General features: G+C 41.7%; 1 protein-coding gene across 3 annotated transcripts in view; it reads left to right on the forward strand.

Moving 5' to 3' along the window:
* The window catches only part of CREB5 (cAMP responsive element binding protein 5), a 416,185-nt gene that overhangs the window by 157,022 nt on the left and 233,944 nt on the right, over positions 1-25,219 (forward strand). For all 3 annotated transcript variants that reach the window (XM_050783192.1, XM_050783193.1, XM_050783194.1), the window contains exon 5: positions 4,322-4,494. In XM_050783192.1, coding sequence (XP_050639149.1) covers positions 4,322-4,494 — 173 coding nt within the window. The remainder of the gene's footprint in view (positions 1-4,321; positions 4,495-25,219) is intronic.

Here is a 25,219-nt window from a genome sequence, read left to right on the forward strand (position 1 = left end):
AGAAATAACTCAGCAAGATAGAGTTACTCTTTGTGTTTTTGAAATTGGAGATTTAATTTATCTGGAGGTAAAATGCAATTTTTTTTTTTTATCGATGAAGACAGGTTTTGAACCCATAATTGGGACAATGTGAACTCAGGAAGTAATTTCGTGTTTGAGTTACTATGTAATGCTTAAAGAAAAAAAAATTGCCTTCTCTTAGTGTGAAATGATAATGCTTTTGCTGGGTTGTTTATTTTTCCAAAATGTTTTGAAATTACTCTCTGGATCTGGGAGAAGACTGGAGAATTTGCAGATTTTATGCGCTGGGTAAAGAAGAGATTACAGAAGAGCTAGAATATGTCTTTCAGGAGCCTTTTCCATTTCTGTAGAGATCACAGAGATGAAGAGATGCCTTTAAAGTGTTGATGAAGGAGAATGTTGGACATATTCCTAGATAGTGATTAGTATTCCTTTTGGTGATTCTCAGAAAGATTCTTAAGCTTTTTTGGGGAGAGGGGATTACTTCTTTCTCTTATTTAACATGCTTTACTCTGAAGAAATTAAACCTATTCTTTGTGCTGCAGCATAAGCCAGTTTTCTTTGTCTTTTTCCATGGTGGATGTGAGGAATGGTGGTTGTGTCCATCATTTGAGCCAAAGTGCTCAAATATTGGAAGCTCAACTCTCAGCATCTTCCTTCAATGGCCCCTTTAATATTTTTAAAAAGGTTTTACTTTTTTTTATATATATACAAGGCTTGTGGCTTTCTTCTTAATCCTGATCCTCTCTATTTCCTCAGCCCACAACTGAACCATAATTTAACAATACCTTAATATCTAAAACTGCATTATTGCATACTTGCATATTGCAAGGTGAACAGACAGGACATTAGCACTCTCGAAAATGGACCAGGGAACAAACAGGTAATGTTTCATAATATGGAATATTCTAGGAATGTTATAGTTCACCCATTCACTCAATAGTTATTGAACGCTCTGATATGTCAGGCGCAAAGCTAGGCAATGGAGACATAATGGGGAGTAAAATCAGATTTAGTTTCTTCTCTCATTGGGCTCATGGGCTCACAGTCTAGGGGAGAAACAGCTATTAATCAAACAATCAAGAACAATTGTAAGCCATTGTACTGTAAAGGAAAAGGAGATGGTGCCCATCACTTGGGTGGGTGTGGGCGGGAAAGGCTTGCCTACATGATGATTGATTCTGAGGTCTGAAGGTACAGGCAGGGCAAGGGCATTGGCGTTAGAAAGCAGCATACAAGTCCCGATGCTGGAGCGCAGTATGGTTAGTGTGAGGGTAGGAAATTAGAATGTGGAATGAATCACAGGGAGCAAGAGTAGAGGTGGTGTGAGCTGAGCTGGGAGGTAGAAAGAGTCCTACACGGGCTTCGGAGGCATACAAGGAGTGCTGCCAGTGACTTCCAAACCGATGGCTTAGGGTGTATGTTCTGGGGAGGGAGTGGGAGGTGAACCTCACATACGCCGTGTGTGATGTTATGACTTTTGCATTTTGAAAAGATCACAGTGGCTGTAGTAGGGGAAAAAGGAGGAAGAGAAGCCAGAGTGCATGAAGGAGACCATTGTCTAGACAAGGATAGAAGATGATGGCAGTTGGTTATAGGTTGGTAGAAGGATGGATGGAAAGATTGGAAGAGATGAGGGACACTTAGTTAAATTTGTAGGACTTGGAAACTGCCTAAGAGGGTGATGGAAAAGAGGCATCCAGGATAATTCAAGGAGAGTCCATATGTTTTATAATTTTCTTTGTGAATTTAAAGATTGTGATCTTAAAAATTAAATTGTACAGCATCAATAATTCTGAAAGGAGAGTCAAAAATGGTTCTGTGCCTTGGATCTATTATTGATAGAGCAGGTGACTGTGAGCTGGATGAAAAATTTTAAGTGTCTTTGAACTTAAACAATAGACAAAATAATACCTATAGTTTCTGACCTCATTAAGACACAGGGAAATAAGTTTGTCAAGGTTCACTTTCAAAAGAAATAACACAATTTTCTTTATTTTCATTATCATTTTTAGTCCAATTCTCTAAATCTCTAGATCCTATAAAAAGAACTACAGTGTGTTCCTGCACTGCCACCAATGCAGATCGCCATTTCTTTTCATCTTACTTTACCCAATCACAGTATTTTCCCACGTCAGAAAAATTTTCCAGTGTATAAGAGAAGCCTTTGGACTGTGAGTGTATATATAAGCCTGTTCCTGCCTTTGGGGTCCCACGACAACACAGTAGGCTCACAGTCTAAGCCAGGTGCCCAGTTTCCATCTGGATTCCTGACAAATTGTGTGGTCAGGATTTAGAAATCAGAAACCTGGGAAAGGTGCAATGTGATGGACACAGCCACCCCAAATACCATATATGTTATCACCATCATTTAACACGTAGCGCAGGAAATCCTTTTCTTTGCAGAAGAACTTCAAAGGACCACTTCTAGTTCTCTTGGGTAACATTTATTTTTTCTTTGCTAACAACGAAGCGCAGACAGATATATGTATTTTTTTTCTTTAGTAAATTGCTAGTGACACTCCATTTTCCCCCTCCCATCCTCAACCTATTGTCTAATAGACCTCTTAAATTTCCCCACCCTTCTAGACTGAAGAGCTGTACCTTGCCACTTGTAGAGATTTACTTATTGCCCTTACCTATTACTTTTTTGGCCAAGAACTTTCTCTTTCTCTTTCTTTTCTTTCTTTCTTTTTTTTCTTTTTTTTTCTTTTTTCGAGACAGAGTCTCACTCTGTCCCTCAAGCTGTAATGTGGAGTGTAGAGGTGTAATCCTGGCTTACTGCAGCCTCAAACTCCTGGGCTCAAGTGATCCTCCTGCCTCAGCCTCCCAAAGTGCTGGCATTACAGGCATAAGCACTATGCCGCTTTCTCTTTCTTTACTGGTTTCTAAATTTCTTTCTGACCTTTTGGTCCCAATGTGTTGATCAGCCTTCTCCGCTCAATGTGAATTTTCTCTGGTTGTCTGAGTAACTTTCTTTTCCATGAAGAGCTCTCTCACATATTTTACTTACTTTTGAATTTTAAACAAATAAGCCTTCATTTGAAGGCATCAGAAATAAATACATGATATTAGGTCCTGTCAGTGACTCAGGCATCTCATGTTCTTTCACTGGTTTATCCATGCTTTTAATATACATCTGGCCTGGCGCAGTGGCTCACGCCTGTAATCCCAGCACTTTGGGAGGCTGAGGCGGGTGGATCACCTGAGGTCGGGAGTTCGAGACCAGCCTGACCAACATGGAGAAACCCCGTCTCTACTAAAAATACAAAAATTAGCTGGGCCTGGTGGCACATGCCTATAATCCCAGCTACTAGGGAGGCTGAGGCAGGAGAATTGCTTGAACCTGGGAGGCGGAGGTTGCAGTGAGCCGAGATCGTGCCATTGCACTCCAGCCTGGGCAATAAGAGTGAAACTCCACCTCAAAAAAAAAAAAAAAAAAAAAATATATATATATATATATATACACACACACACACACACACACACACACACACACACACACACACACACACATCTACTGAATGCCTACTGTGGTCCAGGCACCATGGGATAGAGCTGTGAATACAAACATCCTATGTTCCAGAGGAAAAGACAGGGAACAAGTAACTAGATGCTTGATTATTGTTCTGTGTTTCCATTACTCCATGCATTGTGAGAGATGGATTTTATGAAAATACAGCAGAAAGTGGTAACTCTTGCTCTAATCATTGGATCTCAGATGTCTTGTCATGTATTCCAGTCATCCAACCTCATTCCACAGGTTACTGAGCTTGTGTCCTGAGTCCTCAGATTATGATTTGGAAAGGTAGTCGTTTTCTTTAAAATAAATTTTAAAAAATATATATATATATATGGTTGGGCACTCTTATAGGACTAAAAATGAAAGGAAAAAACCAGTGTGCTTGTCATGCAAAGCAGGATGCAGAATGACTATTCACTAAATCACAGTATTATGCACTTATCACAAAAATCATTTTCAAATCTGATATTCATCCTCCCAGTCAGAGAAGGCACGCACTAAAAGTCTCTGATGCAAACCTCACATCAGGATGGCAGGACAGTGATAAGGAAACTTTAAGGCATTTTCTCACGTGCTTTACTCTAAGGGTGAGTAGTTATTTTTCATCTCCTCGTAGCTGTATATTATAACAAGATGAATGGGCCTACAGCTTGCCGGAAGCCATAACTCTCTATATAGTTGACATGACTAGATTCCCAGTTTTGGCCTTTGAGAGCTTGAGAGTAGAATAAAAACATTGACTCCTCCTGACCTTTCCACTGTGTCTTCTCTTGGCAGAATATCTCAATGCATAATGCAGTTGGTGGGGCCATGACAGGGCCCGGAACTCACCAGCTTAGCAGTGCTCGGCTGCCCAACCACGACACCAGCGTTGTGATTCAGCAAGCCATGCCGTCACCCCAGTCCAGCTCCGTCATCACCCAGGCACCTTCCACCAACCGCCAGATTGGGTAAGGAGCCCTTCTCGGCTGTCCCTGGGTCCTGGCTGGAGCTCAGGAAATGTTCTGGACTTTCTCCTGGTTTCTGATGCTCAGATTGGTTGGTTTTTCTGGCCGGCATGATATTGCCTAGAGCACAGAGTGATGCTTTTGATGGGAGAAGGGAGGAGTCTCCGCTTGGTAGAAGCTGTTTTGATCCTGGACTTTGGGTGGTAGGGGTGGGGTGGTGAGGAAGTCATTCTGTGTCATTTCTTCAGACAAGATTTGTGAACTTTAAGATGACTGTGGGAAAACCCACGGTTGTTAAGGAGACCAGACTATAGTGCACAGAACAAACATGGTGGAGGGAAGTTCTACCAGCTCACCTTGTCTCCAACAGAGTGTGCCCTTCCCTTCCTGGGAGCTGCCACACTCATCACCTCATCTTCCGTGTGCAGCAATCCCTCCTTGTCCGTGAGAGATAAATTCCAGGCTGCCCGGTGGATACCTGAAACTGCAGATAGTACCAAACCCTGTGTATAATATGTGTTTTCCGTCTGATAACTGAGATAGCTATTAAGTGACTACTGGGTGGGGCGTGTCCACAGCCTGGACATGGTGGACAGGGAGATGATTCACATCCTGGGGGGCATGGCTTGGGATGGCATGAAGTTTCATCATGCTACTCAGAATGGTGAGCAGTTTAAAACTTGTGAATTGCTTATTTCTGGAATTTTCCTTTTAATATTTTTGGACCATGATTAACTGAAACTGCAGAAAGCAAAACCACAGATAAGGGGGACTACTGTATTTCCTTAGTCGTCCTGCCCTTTGTTCATTCTTCCCTGCTTCTTCTTCTTGTTACTGCCTCCTTATTAGCCCTCTCCTTCCTCTACGTTGGTCCATGCTGATTCCCGGAGTAGACAAAACAAAGAAAGCAGGCCCCTCTCTGTCATCTATGCAAATAGACAATACTGAGGCATTGAGGAAAAATTGGTGGAAAGATCCTGTCATTGAACCCCAGACACTCCATGTCATGTGATGGAAAGAGCTCTCCCTTCTGGGTATCCTGTATTAGCTCTAGCCCCTTGCTATGCGAAGTGTGGTCTGAGGATCCATAGCGGGGACATTTTCCAGGGAGCTTCTCAGAAACGCAGTATCTCTGGCCCAGCTTCCTTATCCCCAGAATGAGGATGGTGTCTGTTCTTTCCAACTTCACAAGAGTAAAGATGAAATCAAAGATTTAAGAGCACATGGATTCTTAGGAAGAAAAGGTAATAAGTTTAAGCCAAAGAGCTGTGATAAAGTTCTGTTGCTGGCTGCTGAGAACTGGCTGCTCTACGCTCCCAGAATTCTCTTTTTAAAATGAGAAGGGGCACTTGCTGTGTTTGGTATGTGCATCAACATTCAGTTTGAATTTTCAGTCAAATATTGGATGTGATCATTAAAAACTTAGAAACTGCTCCACAATTTGTCAGTAGGTCTTTTCCTTCTTGTTTTTCGGTGCTATAAGAATTCCAGACCCGCAGGGAACACTGGCTTATTCCTCCCTAGGATCTTCCAGAAGGGGCACCTTGTCTCACATTTTCAACTTACCACGATGGGCTGTGACACATTAAGACCCACCTTAAGAAATGAGAGTAATGGGTAATGGGTAATGACCATTTTGTGAGTTTGCTATGGGTGCATTTGGTTTTCTATTCAAGAAACAGAATATTAACCTGGCCCTTTGAATGCTTGGCTTTGTTGAAAGGAGTCAATGCTAGGTTGGTAAGTATCTCTGCTGAAGATTTCTTTTCTTCTCAAATGACCATGAGAGCAAATGTTGCCGCTATCTAAATCAAGAACCCATAGTATGCTAAGAGAGTGGGGTGGATTCATTAAAGACAGCATCTAAATCTCCAGGGACTTCTCTCAAGTGGCTTGGCTTTCAGCAGACAATTCACAGTTAGGCCAGCTAATTATAATTATTTTATTTTTCTTTCAAGGGGAAAAAACATAAAATGTGCTAGAGTTTACTAGCGGTTTTACAGCATTCCTTCCCCCCTGGAGTTCTCCTGCCTCCCTCTCCCTGCCACCCCCCACCAACTACCCTTTTGGAGGCCTTTAGTATTCAGCCATTGTTAGCACAAAGCTGGTCTTTATGAAACAGTCTTTTGAGGGCTAGCACTAAAGTTTAAGATGAGTGCTGACTCTGTCAATAATTGACGCAGCTGGCCCAGGACTGTACATTTGGGTGACATTTGTAGGCCGTGTCACCATGCCTGGATGGAGGCGGGTGTTTCTCTGGTATGGACGCCTTTTGGACACACTCCATCTTCCCATTTATTCTCCAGCCTGGGGTGTTGTGTGTCGCTCCTGGTGTGTTCTAGGAGATAATTGTCACTTTTAGGACTCTGTCTCATTGCCAAGCCTGAGGGAGGCTATTTCTTTCATTCAGATTCCTCCCTGGTGTGTTTGCCATGTTGATTCAAACCCACACATCTTGTCATTTCCATTTTTCTCCATCCAAAACCTTGCCCAGATGATCCTGGAGACTCAGCAAGAAATAACCCAATCCATCTCACCAGTGGATTCAGTATGAAACTCTAGGTGGTAACATTTGGGGATGGTTGACTCTTTTATTTCTCTCAGGAAAGAGGAAATGAGTACTTATTTGAAAACATGAGTTCCCTCTGGGGACTGTGTCTTTAAATGAGCATTTGAAATTGCAGATAGCTTTTTTTTTTCTTACTTTATTTTATTTTTTTGAGGCTGCACAGAACCATATTGTAGTAATATTCTGATTTTTATCACAACCTCAAATATTTAAGTGTCAAAATCTGGCCAAGCCACCTGCAAATGTTTGCCATGGCTACTGGCCAAGAAAAACAGCAAACAGCAATGAAAGTCTTCATTCAGGCTCAGCGCTTAAGCTGCATCCAGCCAGAAAGGCTGGGTCCCACCTGTGCCCACGCACAGTGCTCTTGTGCTGCGGCCAGCGGGTGTGTCACGGCTGAGACTGTGTGGGAGAGGGGGCCGCCTGGCTCCTGCTCCCCCATCTTCCCTTCCCTTCTACCAGTGCTTGGCTGCTGCAGGCAACCCCCTGTTCTCGCTCTTCTCTGTCTCCCTCTTTTCACAGTGCAAAATTTAAGCTTGGAGGCTTGAATGTATTGAGAGAGCTATCGACATAAAAGACTTGAAAATAGGAATAGTGCCAGTTATCAGGGAGGACTTTGGGGACAAAGGGTAGGCATCCTTGTAAGCATTTGATTTTCATGCTTTTGAACAGGCACTGAGCCAAACCAGACCAAAATGAGTGCAAATGCAAAAATCCAAAGAAGTAATGTTAAAAGGAAGTAGACAAACAACATGTGCAACTTCCATTCCATACCACAGCAATTCATACCATGCCCTGTGCTCAATTCTATGAAAGTAATGCCATTACCTCAATAGAAACCAGAGGTAAATATGAATATCTCAAATTGCTCTTGTGTGGTTGGGCAGGCTAGAAAAACACACAACTATAGAGAGTGTGGGAGGCATCCCCAAACTAGTGACTACTTGTGCTTATTCAAACTGGCAGACGCTCTGCCGGGAAGAGTGTCTTTGGCTGACTGATGGTAGCATTTTCAGAGATAAGTTTCCCAGATGGAAAAAAGAGTGAGCCATGGGCTGTGGGGAAGACAAGTGAGACAGAAAACAAGCATGTATTAAATAGAGATAAAATCGATTCAGCCTTGAACCAAATATGTGGCAGAATCCAAACAGTATCTCTCCTCCTGTCATTTTTATTAGCTATCATGTAACAGGCTCATTAATTCAGGCTCAAGTCAGCAAAGCCTGGGAAAATGGCGGAAGGGTAGGTAGCACTATTAGAAGTTCACACACTCTCTGTCTCTCAGTTTCTTATCATCTAAGACATTTTTGTAGGAGTCAATAGTCAGTTGAGTAGATGGCTGTAATCTTAATAGATCCCAGCTTTCTTAACTAAGTTGATTCTTCTTTATGGATAAGTTATAGTAGATAATTTACACTCAGTAATTCTTCAGGAGAGCAATGAAGATAATATGGAATTTGGAGTTCTACAAGAATGGATATCAATACAGAGTTCTGATGGGTTATGGGAGACACTTCCAAAATATTCTACACATTTTTTTCTTACCCTTTACTTCTTTGTAGGGCACTGGCCAAATATGTCTAACATCAGAATATACAAATGTGGAGTATTCTGGTGAAGAGAATGAATTGGCCAGCTGTATCAGGAAACTCAGAAATATGTTCAACAGAATGCATATATGAAGACATTTATGTGAAAAAATCCTCCCTGATTTTACACCAATTTTAATCCTGGAACATATATTTCCACATGATGCGTGGCTTAGGCATTTGGTTATAAACCCTATTTGCATGGGGCTGTAGCTAGGCAGTAGAGACATAAAACTTAGCCAGAAATTTATACAAAATATCATAGAAAAAATCTTGTTTTATGTAAAGATAAAGAGGTGCCAAGATTTACCATAAATTGTACCTCCTCTTACCTTTTCTGTGCCTCTTTATCCCCTTTCTCTTTGCAATCCCAGATGCTATGTGTCATGCAGAATATTAGATGTAGTTCAGTTGACCTAACTGAGGAAAACAAACAAGCAAACAAAAATAATAATAAAAAGAAAAGCTGATTACATCTCAAAATTTGTTGGTGGCAAAAGCAATGTTACGAATCATGTGGCTTTGCTGTGTGAGTTAACGTTCCTGCCCAGTGTTCCCTCAAGATGAGAATGTTAATAGATTTGAGGAGTTTGTGTCATCGTTGCTGGGGTTGGGGGAAAGAACAGTAGAAAAATCGGTAAATGATGCCATCACTGAAGGTCACGGCTTAAAGAAGACCTAAATAACAAAGCAGCTTACAGGTTAAGAATGTGTTTGCCTTGTCAATGCGTATGTGTATGAATCCATTTTTAAGAGCTTTCTAAAGCTCCTCGAACCAAAGTGAGCATGAGTAAGACTGTCACTGTCTACTATGGGCTAATGCTGGGGACATTCAGGCCAGCCTCCTTCCTGCTGGAGGCAGCGGGGCAGCAGGTCCCGGCTTGTCACTGGTCCTCAGCCCTTAGCCAGGACAACTTGAAGCCCCTTTGAGTAATGCAGACCAGAAGTCATTATTTCCTGCTTTGTGTTTTGCTGAGTATCACGGCTATGAACATAGCTTTATTGTTGGAAAGTTGCTGGATCTTTCACAGCCCCAAAAACATTTACGAGGGCCCTTCCGGGGGATGCTTTCTGGGAGGGTTGACAGACTTAACCATATGGCTCCCGTTAAATCCCATGCAGAGCCTTGAGAAATTACCTCTGACAAGGGGGCCGGCAGCCTTCCACTCACAGGGTTTTATGTGTGGAACGAAACATTAAGTACTGATACTTGAGGAAATATAATGTTTCTTAACATTCAAAAGTTGTAACACCACATGGTATTGTGGTCAGATGAAGGGGGTAGAGCCAGAACATGGGAGCACATGGCTGGGTATTCCAAGAGGCAGAAAAATACCCCAGCTCTCATCTCTGAATCTGGTTCTTGCCTCTGATTCTTCAGGCAAGCATTGTGTCTTGGTGTCGTCTCAGCTTCCCACCTGGAACACAGTAAGCCTGCTCTACTTGGGAGAGAAAATCGGAGGTAGCTCCTCGATGGCTCAAGCCCTTCATTAGAAAGGGCCTTGATACTGACACTGAAGAAGAGAAAGGAAGCTAATATTTATTCAGGACCTACTATGTGCCAGGCACTGAGCTAGCTTTGCATGTTATTTCCTGTAATTCTTCAATAGCTCAGAGAGGTAGCTGTTATTTACCCCAATATTAGTGCTCCAAGAAGAAAAGTAACTTGTCCAAAGTCACCCAGCCAGGGAGATAAACAGAGTTTTGAATGAGTCTATTGGACTCAAAAGCACATGTTTCCCCATGTTCCTGACCATGGCAATACCAGTGCCATGGAAGACCCATGAGTGTGCCTGAGACTGGCAGAATCATCTATGCACAGGAGTTAGCTAATGCTCAGTCTATCTGGTTAGAGTGACAAACACTTCATCCCCTCATGTTTAAGGAAACCATAGCATCACAGAGAAGTGACAGCCCTGTTGCCAACATTTGGTTGCTCTACATTTGGCTTCTTAGCCTGCAGGAAGACCACTATTCCCTGCCCAAATGCAGTTCAACTTCCAGATTTGTTCCACTTCCTGAGGGGACAGGTGACTTGGAGGAAGACTTCATTTCTGGAACTCCTACACAGAACCTGGCCCTCGGAGTTTCTGAAGCTTCCATGTAAGTGTCTCAGTGTGCATTTCTTCCCTCCTGTTTTTGGAAAAGATAGGCACAAATGAGGGACTACTTCTACAGCAACTAGCCTGGGATTATTCTTTCTGTGCTTATAATAAATCTAGACATTTGTTCTTTTGTGCAACGTATTGAAAAGATATGCCTGGAAGACAAGAGCTTGCTTGGAGCAAAACCGTGTCAGGTCAGAGGGGAGTCAAAGAAAAGCATTGTCATGGGTTTTAGACATTCAGGCTCTGCCATTTAAAAGATTTGCCACCTTGGCTAAGCACTCAGCTTCCCCAGACCTGGTTTCCTTTACCTACATATAAAGGGGTTAGCCAATTAATTGAGTCAGTCTCAGCTCCAAAATTCTCATTCACTGCCTCTTTTCTGTCTCAAATTTATTCTCTCTTTTGGTTTGTTTTCTTCCAGGAGCCAAGTTTGGCAGAAGCTCTAGATTATCTGACTTCCTAGATATGTTCACATAGCCCAGAGAGTGAGAACAGAATAGGGTTTGGGAAGAGAAGCCCACAGCAGTAAAAGGGAGGGGTCCTAGCATATGACATCAGAGAGACTTGACTTGTAGGCTCAGCTCTTAGGTGAATAACAGCAACCTCTTCTCTTTGTCAGGTGCTGTTTACAAGGCACATCTCTACTAGTTTAGCATGCATGATTCTGTTACCTGAGAATTAATACACCCATTTTGCAGTTGAGTAAAGTCAGGTTCAGAGATTAAGTGACTTGCCCCGGGTCATAGTGATAATGGCCAGAGCCAGAACTCGAATCCAGACCACTTACTCCATGCACTATCCCATAGTTCCCAAGAAACTTAACTTGCCCAGGTTTAAGTTTTATCACCTGTAAAATTAGGGGGGTGGGTACCATTAGAAAATTCTCAAAATTATTTTCAGCATTAAAATGTTAGTGATTTTCATAACAAATTTAATTTTGTAAACTACTTGATAAGGTAACTTCTCTGGGGACTCACTGCTGCGTGCATGACTAGGTATAGCTTCCTCTCTTGAAGTAATCTTATCAGGAAATTGTTCTTTTATTCTCACTTTGCTAACAGTGGCTTATTTTTGGAGCTTTAACTAGAAAAACACCTAAAATAGTAAACATGTGAAACAAGTCCAATCCAACATAAGAGATCTGGATGATGATTTTGCCAGACACAGTTCTATGGGAAAATGCAGTCCACTGTCTTATATTCTTGAACTATTATTATTTGGGGAATTATTTTGTGGAAGATCTGAAACAAAACTTTAGCTCATATCACTGGTTAGTGTCTTCCTCTGTGTAAGCGATAAGGTGCCTTGTGAGTGAATATTTGGGAATGAGAGTATGTAGTCTCCCGTAATGCAAACTGCAAAAATTAACTGCTCTTTTCTGCACTTGTCATAGTTCCTACATCAAGAGTGGCTCAGTATTTCCTGTTTACAAATCCAGAAGCAAGAATGAAAACCTAGCAGGTTCACATGGCTTATGGTGTTTAGGGAGAGTCCCATGACTGAGGATAATCATTTATTGAAGGATATCAAAAAGAGTATTAACATGGGAAAATGATTAGTATGTGCAGTGCCCTGTGTGAACTGAGCATGTTAGGAGAAGGTTGAATTGAACCTGGTAATTCAGAGCTGGTCCTTTGGAACTGGAAGTACACTTGGCTTTTTTGAAGATGGAACATGTCCAAGTAATAGGGCGATGTCCCAGTGGGCATTTCAGATATTTGGAGCTTTTATATTCCATAATACTATATGTCTCACAAAATGTAAATAACACTTGTCTGAACTGTTTGATAGATTCTGAATTAAAAGCGAAGCATTAATCTAGAAATTTGGAGATAACCTATGATGCCCTTTGCATGTATGCTATATTCATGTAATCAGATACTTTGAGATTCAAAAGATAGCTCATTCAACAGGTTCTTTCCTATGCATTTTTAATTTATGTTTCACCAAATAAATTTTCTCTACAATCATCTTTTATATCCCTTCTAATGAAGATTTAAAGATTACATAAATACCATTAGCATTTTACTCTGATTGAATCAGAATAACACATAAACATCCAATTTGATCTTGAATTTTGAATGTAAAGGGAATCATTGATATTAAGATTCTGGTATATACAGATGGAATCCTATTTCAATGAGGCAGTGCAACACCATTGCTCTAGGGATAGAAAGCCAAGGCTGATGACTCTGACTGTACCATACATGAGCTCTGGACTTTGAACAGGCTTCTTTACCTTGCTGGGGACCTGACTTTTCCATCTTATAAAAAGAAAGAATGAAACTAGGTTGTCTAATAAATGCCTTCTCCTATCTCAAATTCCCAATAATTCTGAAACAAGCTCTTAGGAACAAGTGTGTTTCCTTATCATGGCTCACACCCTACAACAACACTGCTTGGCTGACCTAGACTGCTGAAGAAGAATTCTACAAAACACATTCACATTTAACAGGTAGTCTAGTAATCCATTTGCCAGGTATGTTGTGCTTTTGGCAAATATCAACTAAAAGTTCCTGCAGAGTAATAAACATTCTTAATGGTACCAGACACATTTAAAGGAATTTGGGGTTTTATAGTTTTCCCCCCTTTGGCAAAGTGCATTCTGGCTGATGATTAGGCCAGTAAAGTCTGTAAAATGATAGGACCCTTGTGAGCATTGGGTAGCGACATGATGGAATGTGCTTGGTTTGCTTTTGCAGGGTCACAGACCTTTGCAGAGAACAGATGGCCCCAAACATCTTTGAAATGCTAGAAATGACTTCCTGAATAACCATATACCCATCATATCTTGGTCCAGCGATGGTAATTCACAAGCCAAACACACAGCACTTTACAGCTGACCCCCAATGTATTATTTTTAGTCTATGGAATGCATTAACATTTTCTACATGAATAATCATAATGATAACTGGAACCTGTAAGAGCAAATACCCATCCCCAAATCACTGAGCCATTGAACACTTGTCAGATGAGCAATGACATTCTTAGAATCTGTCGGGGCAGGAGGCTAAGCATTTGACAGACTCTCAGGGATCTCTGCTTAGCATGTCACTTCATCTCATTTTTCTCAAGAGTCTTGCTCAAATTGCATATTTAAAGAGATAAGCAGTAAGGTACTAGATTAAAGAGAAGATAAATGAAGTAGTAGCTGATTCCTTTCCAGTATTGTTTGGGTTGTGGGAGGGAAGCCTACTGGATGAATCTGCAAACTCAATGAAACCAGTCTAATTCTCACTTCCTTCCAAAGCCCCATGTTGAGTCAGTGTATATTTTAAATGCCAAAACTAAACAAAAGGCAAACTATAGATGCATATTCCAAATCATAGACTTTATAAAGCGTTGAAAGAATTAATTTAATCCAACTAGGCTTCATACTGTTAGAGGTGACTGAGGAATTTTACAGACCAGGTACACCCAAATAAAAATCTGATGAAATAAAAGTCTGGAATTGGAGAAAGTTGAAGACTTTTAACTAAAAGGAAAATGAGGGGTGTGGGGGGCGGGGCCATGTGGTGTAAATTGCTAGATTTGTCCCAATCCCCCCGCCCCCACCACACACACACACACGCACACACACACACACATACACACACACACACGCACACAGTAGATAGCTGCTACTTATTTAATGCAGCTCTGTAGTCAGGCACTTTGCAGAGAATCAGAGGAGTGAGTTTGTTGAAATCTCATTTGGCAAATTGGTGTGTGTGTGTGTGTGTGTGTGTGTGAGAGAGAGAGAGAGAGAGAAAGAGAGAGAGAGAGACAGAGACAGAGAGAGATTTTTATGAAAAGAGTGTGTGAAACTTTGGCTGCCCCACCTGAAGCCACAGACAACCAGCCTTATATTGGGGCCGCTGCATTCCATAATTATTATTGCCATTAGGAATAATTATTATTTGCTTGGTTGAGTTGGCAGTTTGCAGCCTGCCTGAGACAGAGGCTTCTCAAAGGAGCCACAGAACACAAAGTCCCAACCAATCACCCACAAGTGCTTCAACATGTTTGGACGACATCCTTCTCTTGGTTCATTTCATTGGGTTTCATACCCATTGAGCTTCAAATTGAATGAAAAGTGCATCAGATACAAAACCAGCATGAATGAGTGCCGGCACTCAGGAAGCTTTTCTGATTGGAAGTCTGGATTCGTGGCTTTTCTCAAGTCTGGAGATGAAAGTTAACTTTTTTCATCACACTGTGTTCCTCTAATTAAAAATAGAAAAATAAATAACAAGATGGGTCTTCAGTTAGAGGCTAGGTTCAAAATAGTCTGAGAGACAAAGTGCAGAAGAATGAGGAAACCCCAAGCCAAAAAGCAGCAAGGCTGTTTAGGAGGCAGAACAGTGACAACTTGAACTTAATTTTTTTCCCAATGTGTTTAACCTTCTTGCACACAAACTCCAGATTCCAGATTTTGTATTATTTCTTCTTTCCTTTGCTGTATCATTTTGAAATAACTGTGCCTGAATATTCCTCCAACCCTCTTTAGGGATCTCAGAAAGTGTGGTCAGGGGATGTTTAACCAGCACAGTGTTCACAACAGAAGCTGTGCCTGGTGAAAAGCCTCCCCAAGCCACTAAAGAGAAAAGAATATGACAAGACATTCTTCCAGACGTTATTTTTCCTGTAGATTTGGTTGATTCCTTGCCAAGGCCTGTACCACAGTCACAGGCAGAGGCCTGTGGGTGCTTAAAGAGAATAGCACACGCCCTCAAGTGCGGGTGTCTCTCTCCTCCCCTTTACCTCTTCCTCCCATAGTGGTTGTTTGTAGCTCAATGGCTGAATCAGACCCTTGAGAGCTTCCTAAAAAAGGCTGAATCAGAAGAAAACACCCAACAGCCTCCAGTTACTGTGTCAGGCCCACCTCAGTACAGTGAATGTTAGCTTTGTCTTCACAGGCACCCAAACGATCTGTCAAGCATCGCAAAGCCAACTGTGATTTTTAGACAGGGCAAAGAAGACCCGGGTGACCTCACTAGAAGCGAGGGAGGTGCCATGTCTGGGTAATCAATGCCTTGTCCGCCTGTCAAGAATGCAGGTGACTTGGTGCACACCTTCTCACAGATGTACTGCCAGAGTGGGGTGACAAAGAAGAACCTCCTCTCCCATTCTAGGCATTGGAAAGATACTTCTTTTGCTATTACCCTTGGCACAAAAGGTTCTTTGGGTGAATGCCCCTGTAAGAATAAGAAGTAAATGAAAGTTGTACTGTAGTGATTTCCGGGGATTTGTGGTCCTGGATATTATATATAGAAAAACTGTTTAGTGGGAAAATATTACAAAGGAGCATTCCTGTCTGGATTTTTATAAAAGATGACAAAATAGTGCTGTAAAGAAACAGAAATCCAGCACTTTCTCAGTAGTATTAAAGCCTGTCCTTAGGTAAAATTTCATGGGAGTGTAGAGTTGCTGCTTTTTCATTTTTCATTTGTTCTTGGAATTTAAGGGTAGAGAAAGGCCAAGGGAAATGGGCTTCATCAGCAAGGAGTTTAATAAAGACAGAACTTTAATTGGTTCATTCTCAATGGTAACCTTCAAGAGGAACTGAATTTTTACAAAGTCACAGTAGTGTATTGTTTGTATCAGTACTTAATGAGTTCCATTGTTAACTTTTACATCAAAGACCCTGTTGCATCAACTTCTTTTTAGTCTTATGATAGGAAGTGCTTGTTTTCAAGGTGTTTCCATGAAAAGCATTTGATCCTTCATGTTTCCATGATGGATTTCTCTGGAAAGCTGGGAGTTTTCCAAAATCTAACAGTTATATCAGTTTTTATGGTGATGGGTCTCATTTTTCTTCCAGTATACATTATCTTCTCTACTAATTGACTTAATTTTCAGTTCTTATTTCCAGTCAAGAAATGAAACAAGCTTGCAAATTTTGTTAATTGCACTGAAATTAGACGTGTGGTGAGTTTTAGAGGAGTGTCCAAACAGAGCTGGATTCCATCAGAGCCTTGAGGAAAATTAGATGGCAGACCCCGAGGGAGAAAAGGGCAGAACACAGGCTGACATATGACAATTCTTGGGAAACTATTTAAGTTTCTTGGGGAAAAAAAAAAGATAGCTGATGGTTTTTAAATTAATTAATTAATTAATTAATAGCAGGCAGATCCCAGAACATTGTAATGTGAAATCTGGGTGCCATAATATAAAGATGAATTATTAAAATATGGGCACCTCGAATCTACTAACTTGGGCCCACCAGAGCCTGCCCAGGGGCTGCCAAGGATGAGGGGTGTGGAGATTGGCCAGGTGGGCAGGGCTCCCCATCTCCCAGGTATGCCTTCAACCACCGCAGCTTCACATGTGTGAACTTAGTTGGGTTTCTGCATAAGCATTTCTTTGAACAAAGGGCTCTTCAGCAAGAACATAGTTTGAAAACTACAAAATTGGAAGATGCTTTTCTCTCTATGTACCACAAACAAGAGGAAAAGTGAGTTATTGGGTTATGATTAAGTAGGTACCATCTTGTAGATCAATTTCCAGGAGAACCAGTGATGCCATCATCATCATGGAAAGTGGATGAGATTGGACAGGCAAGCTGTAGCTTCCAAGGTGACTGGAGAGAGAATAAAACATGAAACAACTTTTAGCAATTGGATGCGAGGGAAGAAAATCATCAGAAGGGAAACATAGAGACTTCATGGGGATCTGTCCATTTCAATCTCTCAGGAAAGGGTAGAACAACAATAACAAAGGAAGTTGTATCATTTCAATCTACCCTTTTAGGCAGGGTACACTCACACATGATTGCAAGGAGGTGCCCATGGCACTAAGCCCTAAGAGGAGCAGAGTGGCAGCATTCATGGGCAGAGCACCTGTGCTTCAGCCTCCACCTTCATTTTTATTTTTATTTTTATTTTTGAGACAGAGTTTTGTTCTTGTCCAGGCTGGAGTGCAATGGCATGATCTTGGCTCAATGCAAACTCTGCCTCCTGAGTTCAAGTGATTCTCCTGCCTCAGCCTCTGGAGTAGCTGGGATTACAGGCATGCGCCACCACGCCCGGCTAATTTTGTATTTTTAGTAGAGATGGGGTTTCTCCATGTTGGTCAGGCTGGTCTCGAACTCCCAACCTCAGATGATGTGCCTGCGTCAGCCTCCCAAAGTGCTGGGATTACAGGGGTGAGCCACCGCACCCAGCACAGCCTCCACCTTCAACCTGCACACCTCTACTCCACATTTCAGTTTAATCTGCCAGGATTTCACTATTATCTTTTCCTCTCTCTTCACAATTTCACCTCTGCCACAGTCAAGCCTGAACTCTGCCGGTGGGAATACCTAATGGAACATAATGATGACTTCCTGAGACCTGCTTCTCGGTGCCCAGGCCCTGGGACAGTCCTTTACTTCCTCCTTCACAGGCTCAGTATGTCCTCATCTCACAGGCAAGGCCCCGTGGTTTCCCTCTTTAATTATTGCATGTATGTTGTCATGAATTGAATTGTGTCCCCTCAAAAATATGTGTTGAAGTCCTAACCCCTGGCCCCTGTGGATGGGACCTGATTTGGAAATAGGGTCTGTAATCAGGTTAAGATGACATTGTGGAGGATTTGGGTGAGTCCTAAATCCAATGATTGATGTCCTTATAAGAAGGCCATGTGGAGACACAGGGACTCAGACACACAGGGAGAGCGCCATGTGTCTGCAGAGGCAGATATTGGAGGGATGGAGCTGTAAGCCAAGGAACACCAGGGACCACTAGCCACCACCAGAAGCCAGGAGCTGGGCATGGAGCAACTTTCCTTCAGAGCCCTGAGAACCCCTGCTGCTGACACCTTGATTTCAGACTTCTAACCTCCAGAACTGTGAAAAAAATACATTTCTGTGGCTTTTAAACCACCCAGTTTGTGGTAATTTGTGACTGCAGCCCTAGAAAACGAATACATGTGTCTCCATGTAATTATGGATCTATCTGCTTTGCCAACGGAATCGTGGTTTAAAAAAAAGAGAAAAACTATCACTCCATTCTCCTTTTATTGAACTGTAACAGATGTGGGAGATAAATACATTAAGAGAAAAAGCCAACTAAGAATAAAAACAAGACGACTCTCTGGAGAGCAGCTATCTTGCTGTTGGGACCTGTTTGGTGAGATGCCCCCAGTTCTCAGTTCTCCATTTGTACAGAAAGGGAATGAAGAGACCTGCTCTAGATCAAACAGATCCACCGTGACAATCTTCTATGAAAGATCTTAGTAGAGATGCATTTTACCTGGGCTGCACACCTACACTGCCATAAACATCCACTTTGAGGCAAACAAGAGAGTTTTTTCTTTAGCCTTGAATGCTCTGCTCAGTAGTATTTGCTGGATTCTGAAGCACACACTTCTTGTTGATTAAGCTGTCTGCCCTATAATTTGCAAAGAATGGAAGATCAGCATTGCAGAGAGGTATGGGAGCTTTTCAACTTAGCCTTCTAAGACGTTCTTAGCAACTAGTGACATTCTAGCAGCCCTGAACCAACTTCCTGTGTGGACACGGAAGGAAAGGGCACCAGGGACTTACCTGAGGAAGGAGAGCCCAGGGTGGGCCTTGTTTTTCCGTGTGTGTGTGTGTGTGTGTGTGTGTGTGTGTGTTTCTGCAGACACTGAACTTAATCACTGAGAATTTTCTTTCAGGTGGTGCCTAATGCATTTCAGCCCCTCAGCCGGAGGGCTAGGGCTTATTTTCATGAGCGATCAGAGTTTTAACTGCTGCACTCCTAATACATGTTTTTGAAAAAGGAAGTAGCTTATGTGACAGGACTGTTCTTTTGATCTGTTAACTTTCCCTAATTCTTTTTGAAGCATCCTCTGCCTCCTTCTCTGGCTCTGAGTGATTTAAAGGCAAAGTCCTTGAGTTTATATGCTCCCAGAAACCTAATGCTCCGAGAAATCCAATAAAGCCCCACCACCAGAATTGTTCTGGGGCACGAGGGGGCAAGAGATGACCACCCAGAGTGAGCCCGCATGGGAGGGTGTTAAAGGCAATGAGACATATTCATTGTCTGAGGCTCTCATTGAGTCAGGATGGGTGCAGGCTGCAGACACCTGTGCGGTCGGAACTAGGTTAACAATTACTTGAACATTTGAAAATTTAATACTTTCAGTCAGGGAAGTGTATTTACTTTTGAGCATTAACAGATAATAAAGGGGCCCCTTTGGCTGCCTAACCTCCCTGTTTGTTTGAATTCTCCTATCTTTAGAACTTTGCATTTGTTTTTTGGACGGAGTGATCCTGGGTTTTTATTTCTCAAGGGCTCATCAAATCACTATGTCATCTTGATTCCCTTACTATTTTCAATAAGCCAGAAAATGGAAGCACTTTCCCCCAGTCAGACCACTGAGTTGGTTTGAAGAGACACCTCCGAAAGCCCATGCTCCTTGTGGTCCTCACTGTCATGGGCCAGAAATCTGCATGGGCATCTTCCAAACCCATGTTTCTCTAGAGTCCTGATGAAAGACCCCTCAGTGAGTGTGGTGGCTGCCACGACAGGATGACAAGGAGAAGGGGCAGCGAGTTCCCCAGAGAAGTTCAGAGCTCTGGGAGAGGCCCAGGGTGTTCTTTTAATCTTCCTAAAATAGGAATTAGCAACGTAATAATAATTGTAAAGAAACTTCCTATAGTTCTACCTCAGTAAAAGCAATAGGGTACCTGTCCCCGCCAGCCCTCTGGACAGCCCCCTCCCCTTTCCAGTTGAAGTCTGACCTTGGGCTCTTTATTCAATTCTTTTGGAGCTTTCTCACTTCCATAAAGAGTAGAGAATTATAAGGGTGAAGAAAAGAGGTCAGAGTAAATTTAATCACATTCACCAGCAAGCATTTTCCTGTGGTGTGATAGAAGTAGGGAAGCAACATGAATTCCAGACCTCGAAATCATTAAAAAATTCCAAACTAAATACAAAACAAGTTCTAATTTAATAAGCCTTCTAAAAGTGGTTTGTAAGCAAACTCCAGTAATAATCACGTTCTGTCTGGCAGCAACAAGTGGGAAAGAATGGGATGCCCCAGCATGGCCTCAGGGAATGTTTGTCCATCCCACTAAACCACCCTTTGGTTTGGCATCACTTTTCCCACCTGGCAAATGCCTGGCTCAGAAGGGCTGCAGACCAGAGTGTCCTGGCAGCATCCCACAGGGCATTTCTGATGGCAAAAATCCAGACCCGAGGTAGAAAGAGTGGTCCAGCCATTGCTTCTGGAAGTCTCTTGCTATGTGACCAACCAAGATAACATCGGATCAACTCAAATGTCATTACAAAAGGTGGACTGTTACATTGATGGGATTCTAAATTGTTCATGTATTTATCTATACTTGGCTTCATTCCAAGAAAAGGATTTGAGGAGACTCAGAGAAAGTACAGTACAGCAAGATTAAAAGCAAAACAAAACAAGTCTACAGAAAAAAGGAAAGTAGTGTTAGAGAATTCTGAGACTGAAAGACACTGAAATGGTTTGCTGCTAATGACATTTTCATAATCGCTGTCATCTTTTATGTAAAATCAGCCTTGAAATCCACTGGTGCAGGGATCACACAGTGGAGCTTGTCTCTGGTGCTGCAGTGGGACTTTTTGGGTACATGCTCAGCCTCACCTCACCATTGATGCTGTGAGTCATCAGTGTGCTGTTTGGGAACATGTGTTAATGAGCACTGAAAGAGCAGGCCAAAGGTAGCAGGATTCTTTGGGAGTTAAAAAAATACATTTTGTAAAACTAAGCAGACCATTGTGGAGTTGGACTGGGCTGGGGGTGGGGGTGGGGGAGGACAGACTCATATTAAAATCCTGATATAAAGTTCTAAGCAATGAATAAGAGGCTTAAATACATAAAGAGCAAGGCTAAATTTGGACCAATTTCCTGTGAAATCTCTTGTGTAATATTTTCAATTTGTGCTTGTTTAATGTGGTTTATTTTCCTAAGGTTCACGGTATAGGTTTTAAATTCAGCCTTGACTACACACATGTGTTGAGAGGTTATAAAATGAGAGCCAGCTCAGACCAGTCTCCAACTGGATGCCCTTTAGTGGAAAACATTACCTCCTTTTCAATACCTAAAATGTCTCCATGGGCACAGATTTTGCCCTTTCCCCATCCCATTTCCTGACTGCTTTTCTACCACCTGGTTTTACCAGTACTTGTCTAGTTACATTAGTGTACCCACGTATGCTATGGGGGCTCTTCACTGCAGATCAGGGGCCCAGGGCCATTTGGGGCCAACTCTCTGTGCAAGATCATGTTCTTGACACAAAGGGATAATTCAACCCTTTGGGTTAAAATAGAGGAAAGATCTCAGGCTCTCCAGAAGACTCTGATTTGCAGTACAGAGTTCTAAATTTGGTCTCTTGGTATCCTGGATCACACCATCTTTTGGAGGGGGCCGTTTCCTATATGTAGCTGTACTGTTTCCAGTGACTTGAATACAGTATGTAGGAGCTATATTGTAAAGTCAGGTCTTAACAAAACAATATGAGGCCTCTGTTGTTCATGGTGCTTACTACATCAGATCCCATGTATTATAGTTACATGGGGTTTGTTTCGACCTAGGTTTTAAGTCTGTAAAGCAGAAATTGTGCTTTATTCATTTCTGAATCTCCTAAACTCCCAGCATGTTATCTAGTACGGAGGAACTATATTGGTGTAAGTATGCATACACATATGGGCACAAAGGGTTGAAAAGAGACATCACATATGTGCAGCTTCTTAATTTAAACAGGAAGAGATCAATAGGTAAGATAAGTTGTTGCAAAACCGTTTCTATCTTCTTCAGTACCTTTCAACAAAATGCGCATCCTTCGTTCAGCAAATATTTACCAAGGACCTGTTTTTTTCTAGGGATACACAAGCCTTAGAGCCTTCCAAGTCTAGGTTCCAAAACCATACAAAACTGTACACAGTTCTAGCTTTCATGTGCAGCTCTGCCTATGACATAATGTGTGGCGATGTTGAAATCTGGCATCTTCTCCTTGCCCCTGCTGTATTTTCTCACCTATTTTTTGGCTTCTGTTTTCTCTTGGCATGAGAATATTTTTGAGATTGTGAATCTGGATTAGAAGTGGTCAAGCAGTTGTTCTCCAAGCCTGTGTTTTCCCTGGAAGGGACAACATTATTATTGGCCAATGTTGGCTTTCTTCCCAGCAACGTAGCTCCTCTCTTCCCACCTGCCCAGCTTTCTAAATAAGTGTGGAGTTAGGAAACTAGCAGCTTAGAAATGTAAGACTCACTCTGTGGTCACTTTTCCCTGACATGCTACTGTGAAACATTTCAAACACATAGAAAAGCATGAAGAATTGTATATTTGCCACCGAACATTGTACAATGGCTCTTTGCTATACTTTATCATATAGCTGTACATCTATTCATCAATCTGTCTTATTTTTTGATGCTTTTCTAAGTAAGTTGCAGACATCAGTAACTTTACTCCTAAGCATATATAACATTAATAGAATTCAGCATATATAACATTAATAGAGTTGATTTTTTTTGTGGTTCTTTTTGTTGCTGTTTACAAATAGCAAAATGCATAAATCTTGAGTATATTTACACCACTTTTCATATAGGATGTCATTTTCCTTTCTAGAGTCTCTCATTATCAAAAGGTAATCATTAAGATGAAAAAAGATTCTATAATACCCACAGTTTGTATATTTAGGTAGTGAGTATTCCATTTTTTTCTCTGCCTAGGAGTATTTATTCTAGTGAGGAAGAAGCAGGAAGAGAAAAGAACTGTGTGAAGCTTCCATGTTAAGGGCCTTACTCTTGCAGACAAACTATGTCAGCTTCTCACTCCCTCTGTATCATCTCCTTTGTCTTAAGTCTTTTGTTGCTGTGACAATAGGAAAGGCATTATATCTGGTGGTATGGGACTCAGCTTTGTCATCATAAAACCCAAACTGAAATCCGAGTTACACTGACTTCGGAAAAGTTATACTTAATCACTCAGGGCCTCTGTTTCTGTTCCCTAGTGTGTTAAAATGAAGATATTGCCCTCCAAGGCTTGTGGTGATGATGCCATAAGAATGGATAAAAATATCTGGCATATAGCAAAAGTCCTCAATGACATTATCGTCTTTGTTATCACTAACTACCTGCTCAGTGTGTGGTTAGGAGTAAGTGTATTTGTGTGTATAGTTAATTTAGAAAGACTTTGATGCCTTTCAGATTGCCAAAGTTAATTTTTTGCATGATCAATGAACTTTTGAGAAAATACTGAAAATGTCCCTGTTCCCCACTGTTTTAATAAACATGAGCACTGTTTATTCTCACATAAAATGTCTACTTTTACTCCAAACAGGATGACCATCTGATTTTCCTCACCATGTCTCTCTCTTGTGTCCCTGGAGACTTAGCAAGGGAAGAGCAATGGCCAAAGGGCATCATGTTTCCTCTACACAGTTTCTGGGTCTTCCTTTGTAGCTTGAAGTCACAGCGTGATTTATTTTTCACCCAAGCATAATGCCATTCCTTCAAGCAGTCGGGCTAAGAGGAGTCCTCTCTGGCTTCTCATGTCCATTGCCCTCCCAATTAAATCAGCCACAGGTTCAATTGGCTTTTTTTCCCCTCAGTCCTTCCCAGGCCTCATGTTTTATGGTGGTTTGCTTAGTACCTTGCTTGTAATACTCAGAAAACATTTGTAGATTTGCTGTATCCTGAGACTATTTCTTAGAAACCTACATGGAGGAAGTTCAGCTCTTCCTAAGAACTAAACCACAGTTAATTGCTGCTTCCACCTGCCTTCAGAAACAATAAGGGGAGTCCAGTTTAGGACTGGATGTTAGAAGCTACAGCAGCTCTTCCAGAAGGTGGACAGGGGCCAAGGGAGGCTGGTTGGTAGTGCTATCAGAAGACCAAAAAAGGGACAATCTGAGCCCAAAGCTTTCTTTTGTATTGTGTCAGAAAAGGAAGAATATATGGCCTATCTGATTGTGGGGTGTAGGGAGTGGAGGTAAGTGCCAAATCTGACTATATGCAATGCTAATATAGTATTGGTAATACTATTATATTAGTAATTTCCCAGCACTTTGTGCTTGGGACTCATAGGCTCTCTGTGTGTGCCAGACACTTGCTAGAACAGCAAGTGAAGAAGCCCTGAGGGGGTATTCTGAGATTTCCAATTGAATTGAATTTGGATAGTCATAAATTGGATGAAGCTATAATGCAGAACCCATGGTCATTGGTTCTGAAATTAGAGCTGAAGCAATTCTGATTTCTCAGACCCTTTAAGTTAGTCTTATCAGATCAGGCCATCACAGAGCAGATAGACAGGTAAGTCTCAGAGACCTCTGAACCCAATTAAAGTTATACCACAAAGAAATCAAACTCATGTGGTTTGCATTTCAGAGAGCTACATTTGGTGGGCTGTTCCTGTTTTAATTCAGTAACCTAATGCAGGCCATGTGAACATTTGAAACGCTTTTAACAGTTAAACCAGCTCAAATAACACAAAACCAGAGCAGCAATAAAGAATGAATTAAAGCTGATTGCAACTGT

Source organism: Macaca thibetana, chromosome 3, assembly GCF_024542745.1.
Source record: "Macaca thibetana thibetana isolate TM-01 chromosome 3, ASM2454274v1, whole genome shotgun sequence".
In the NCBI taxonomy this organism is placed as follows: Eukaryota; Metazoa; Chordata; class Mammalia; order Primates; family Cercopithecidae; genus Macaca; species Macaca thibetana.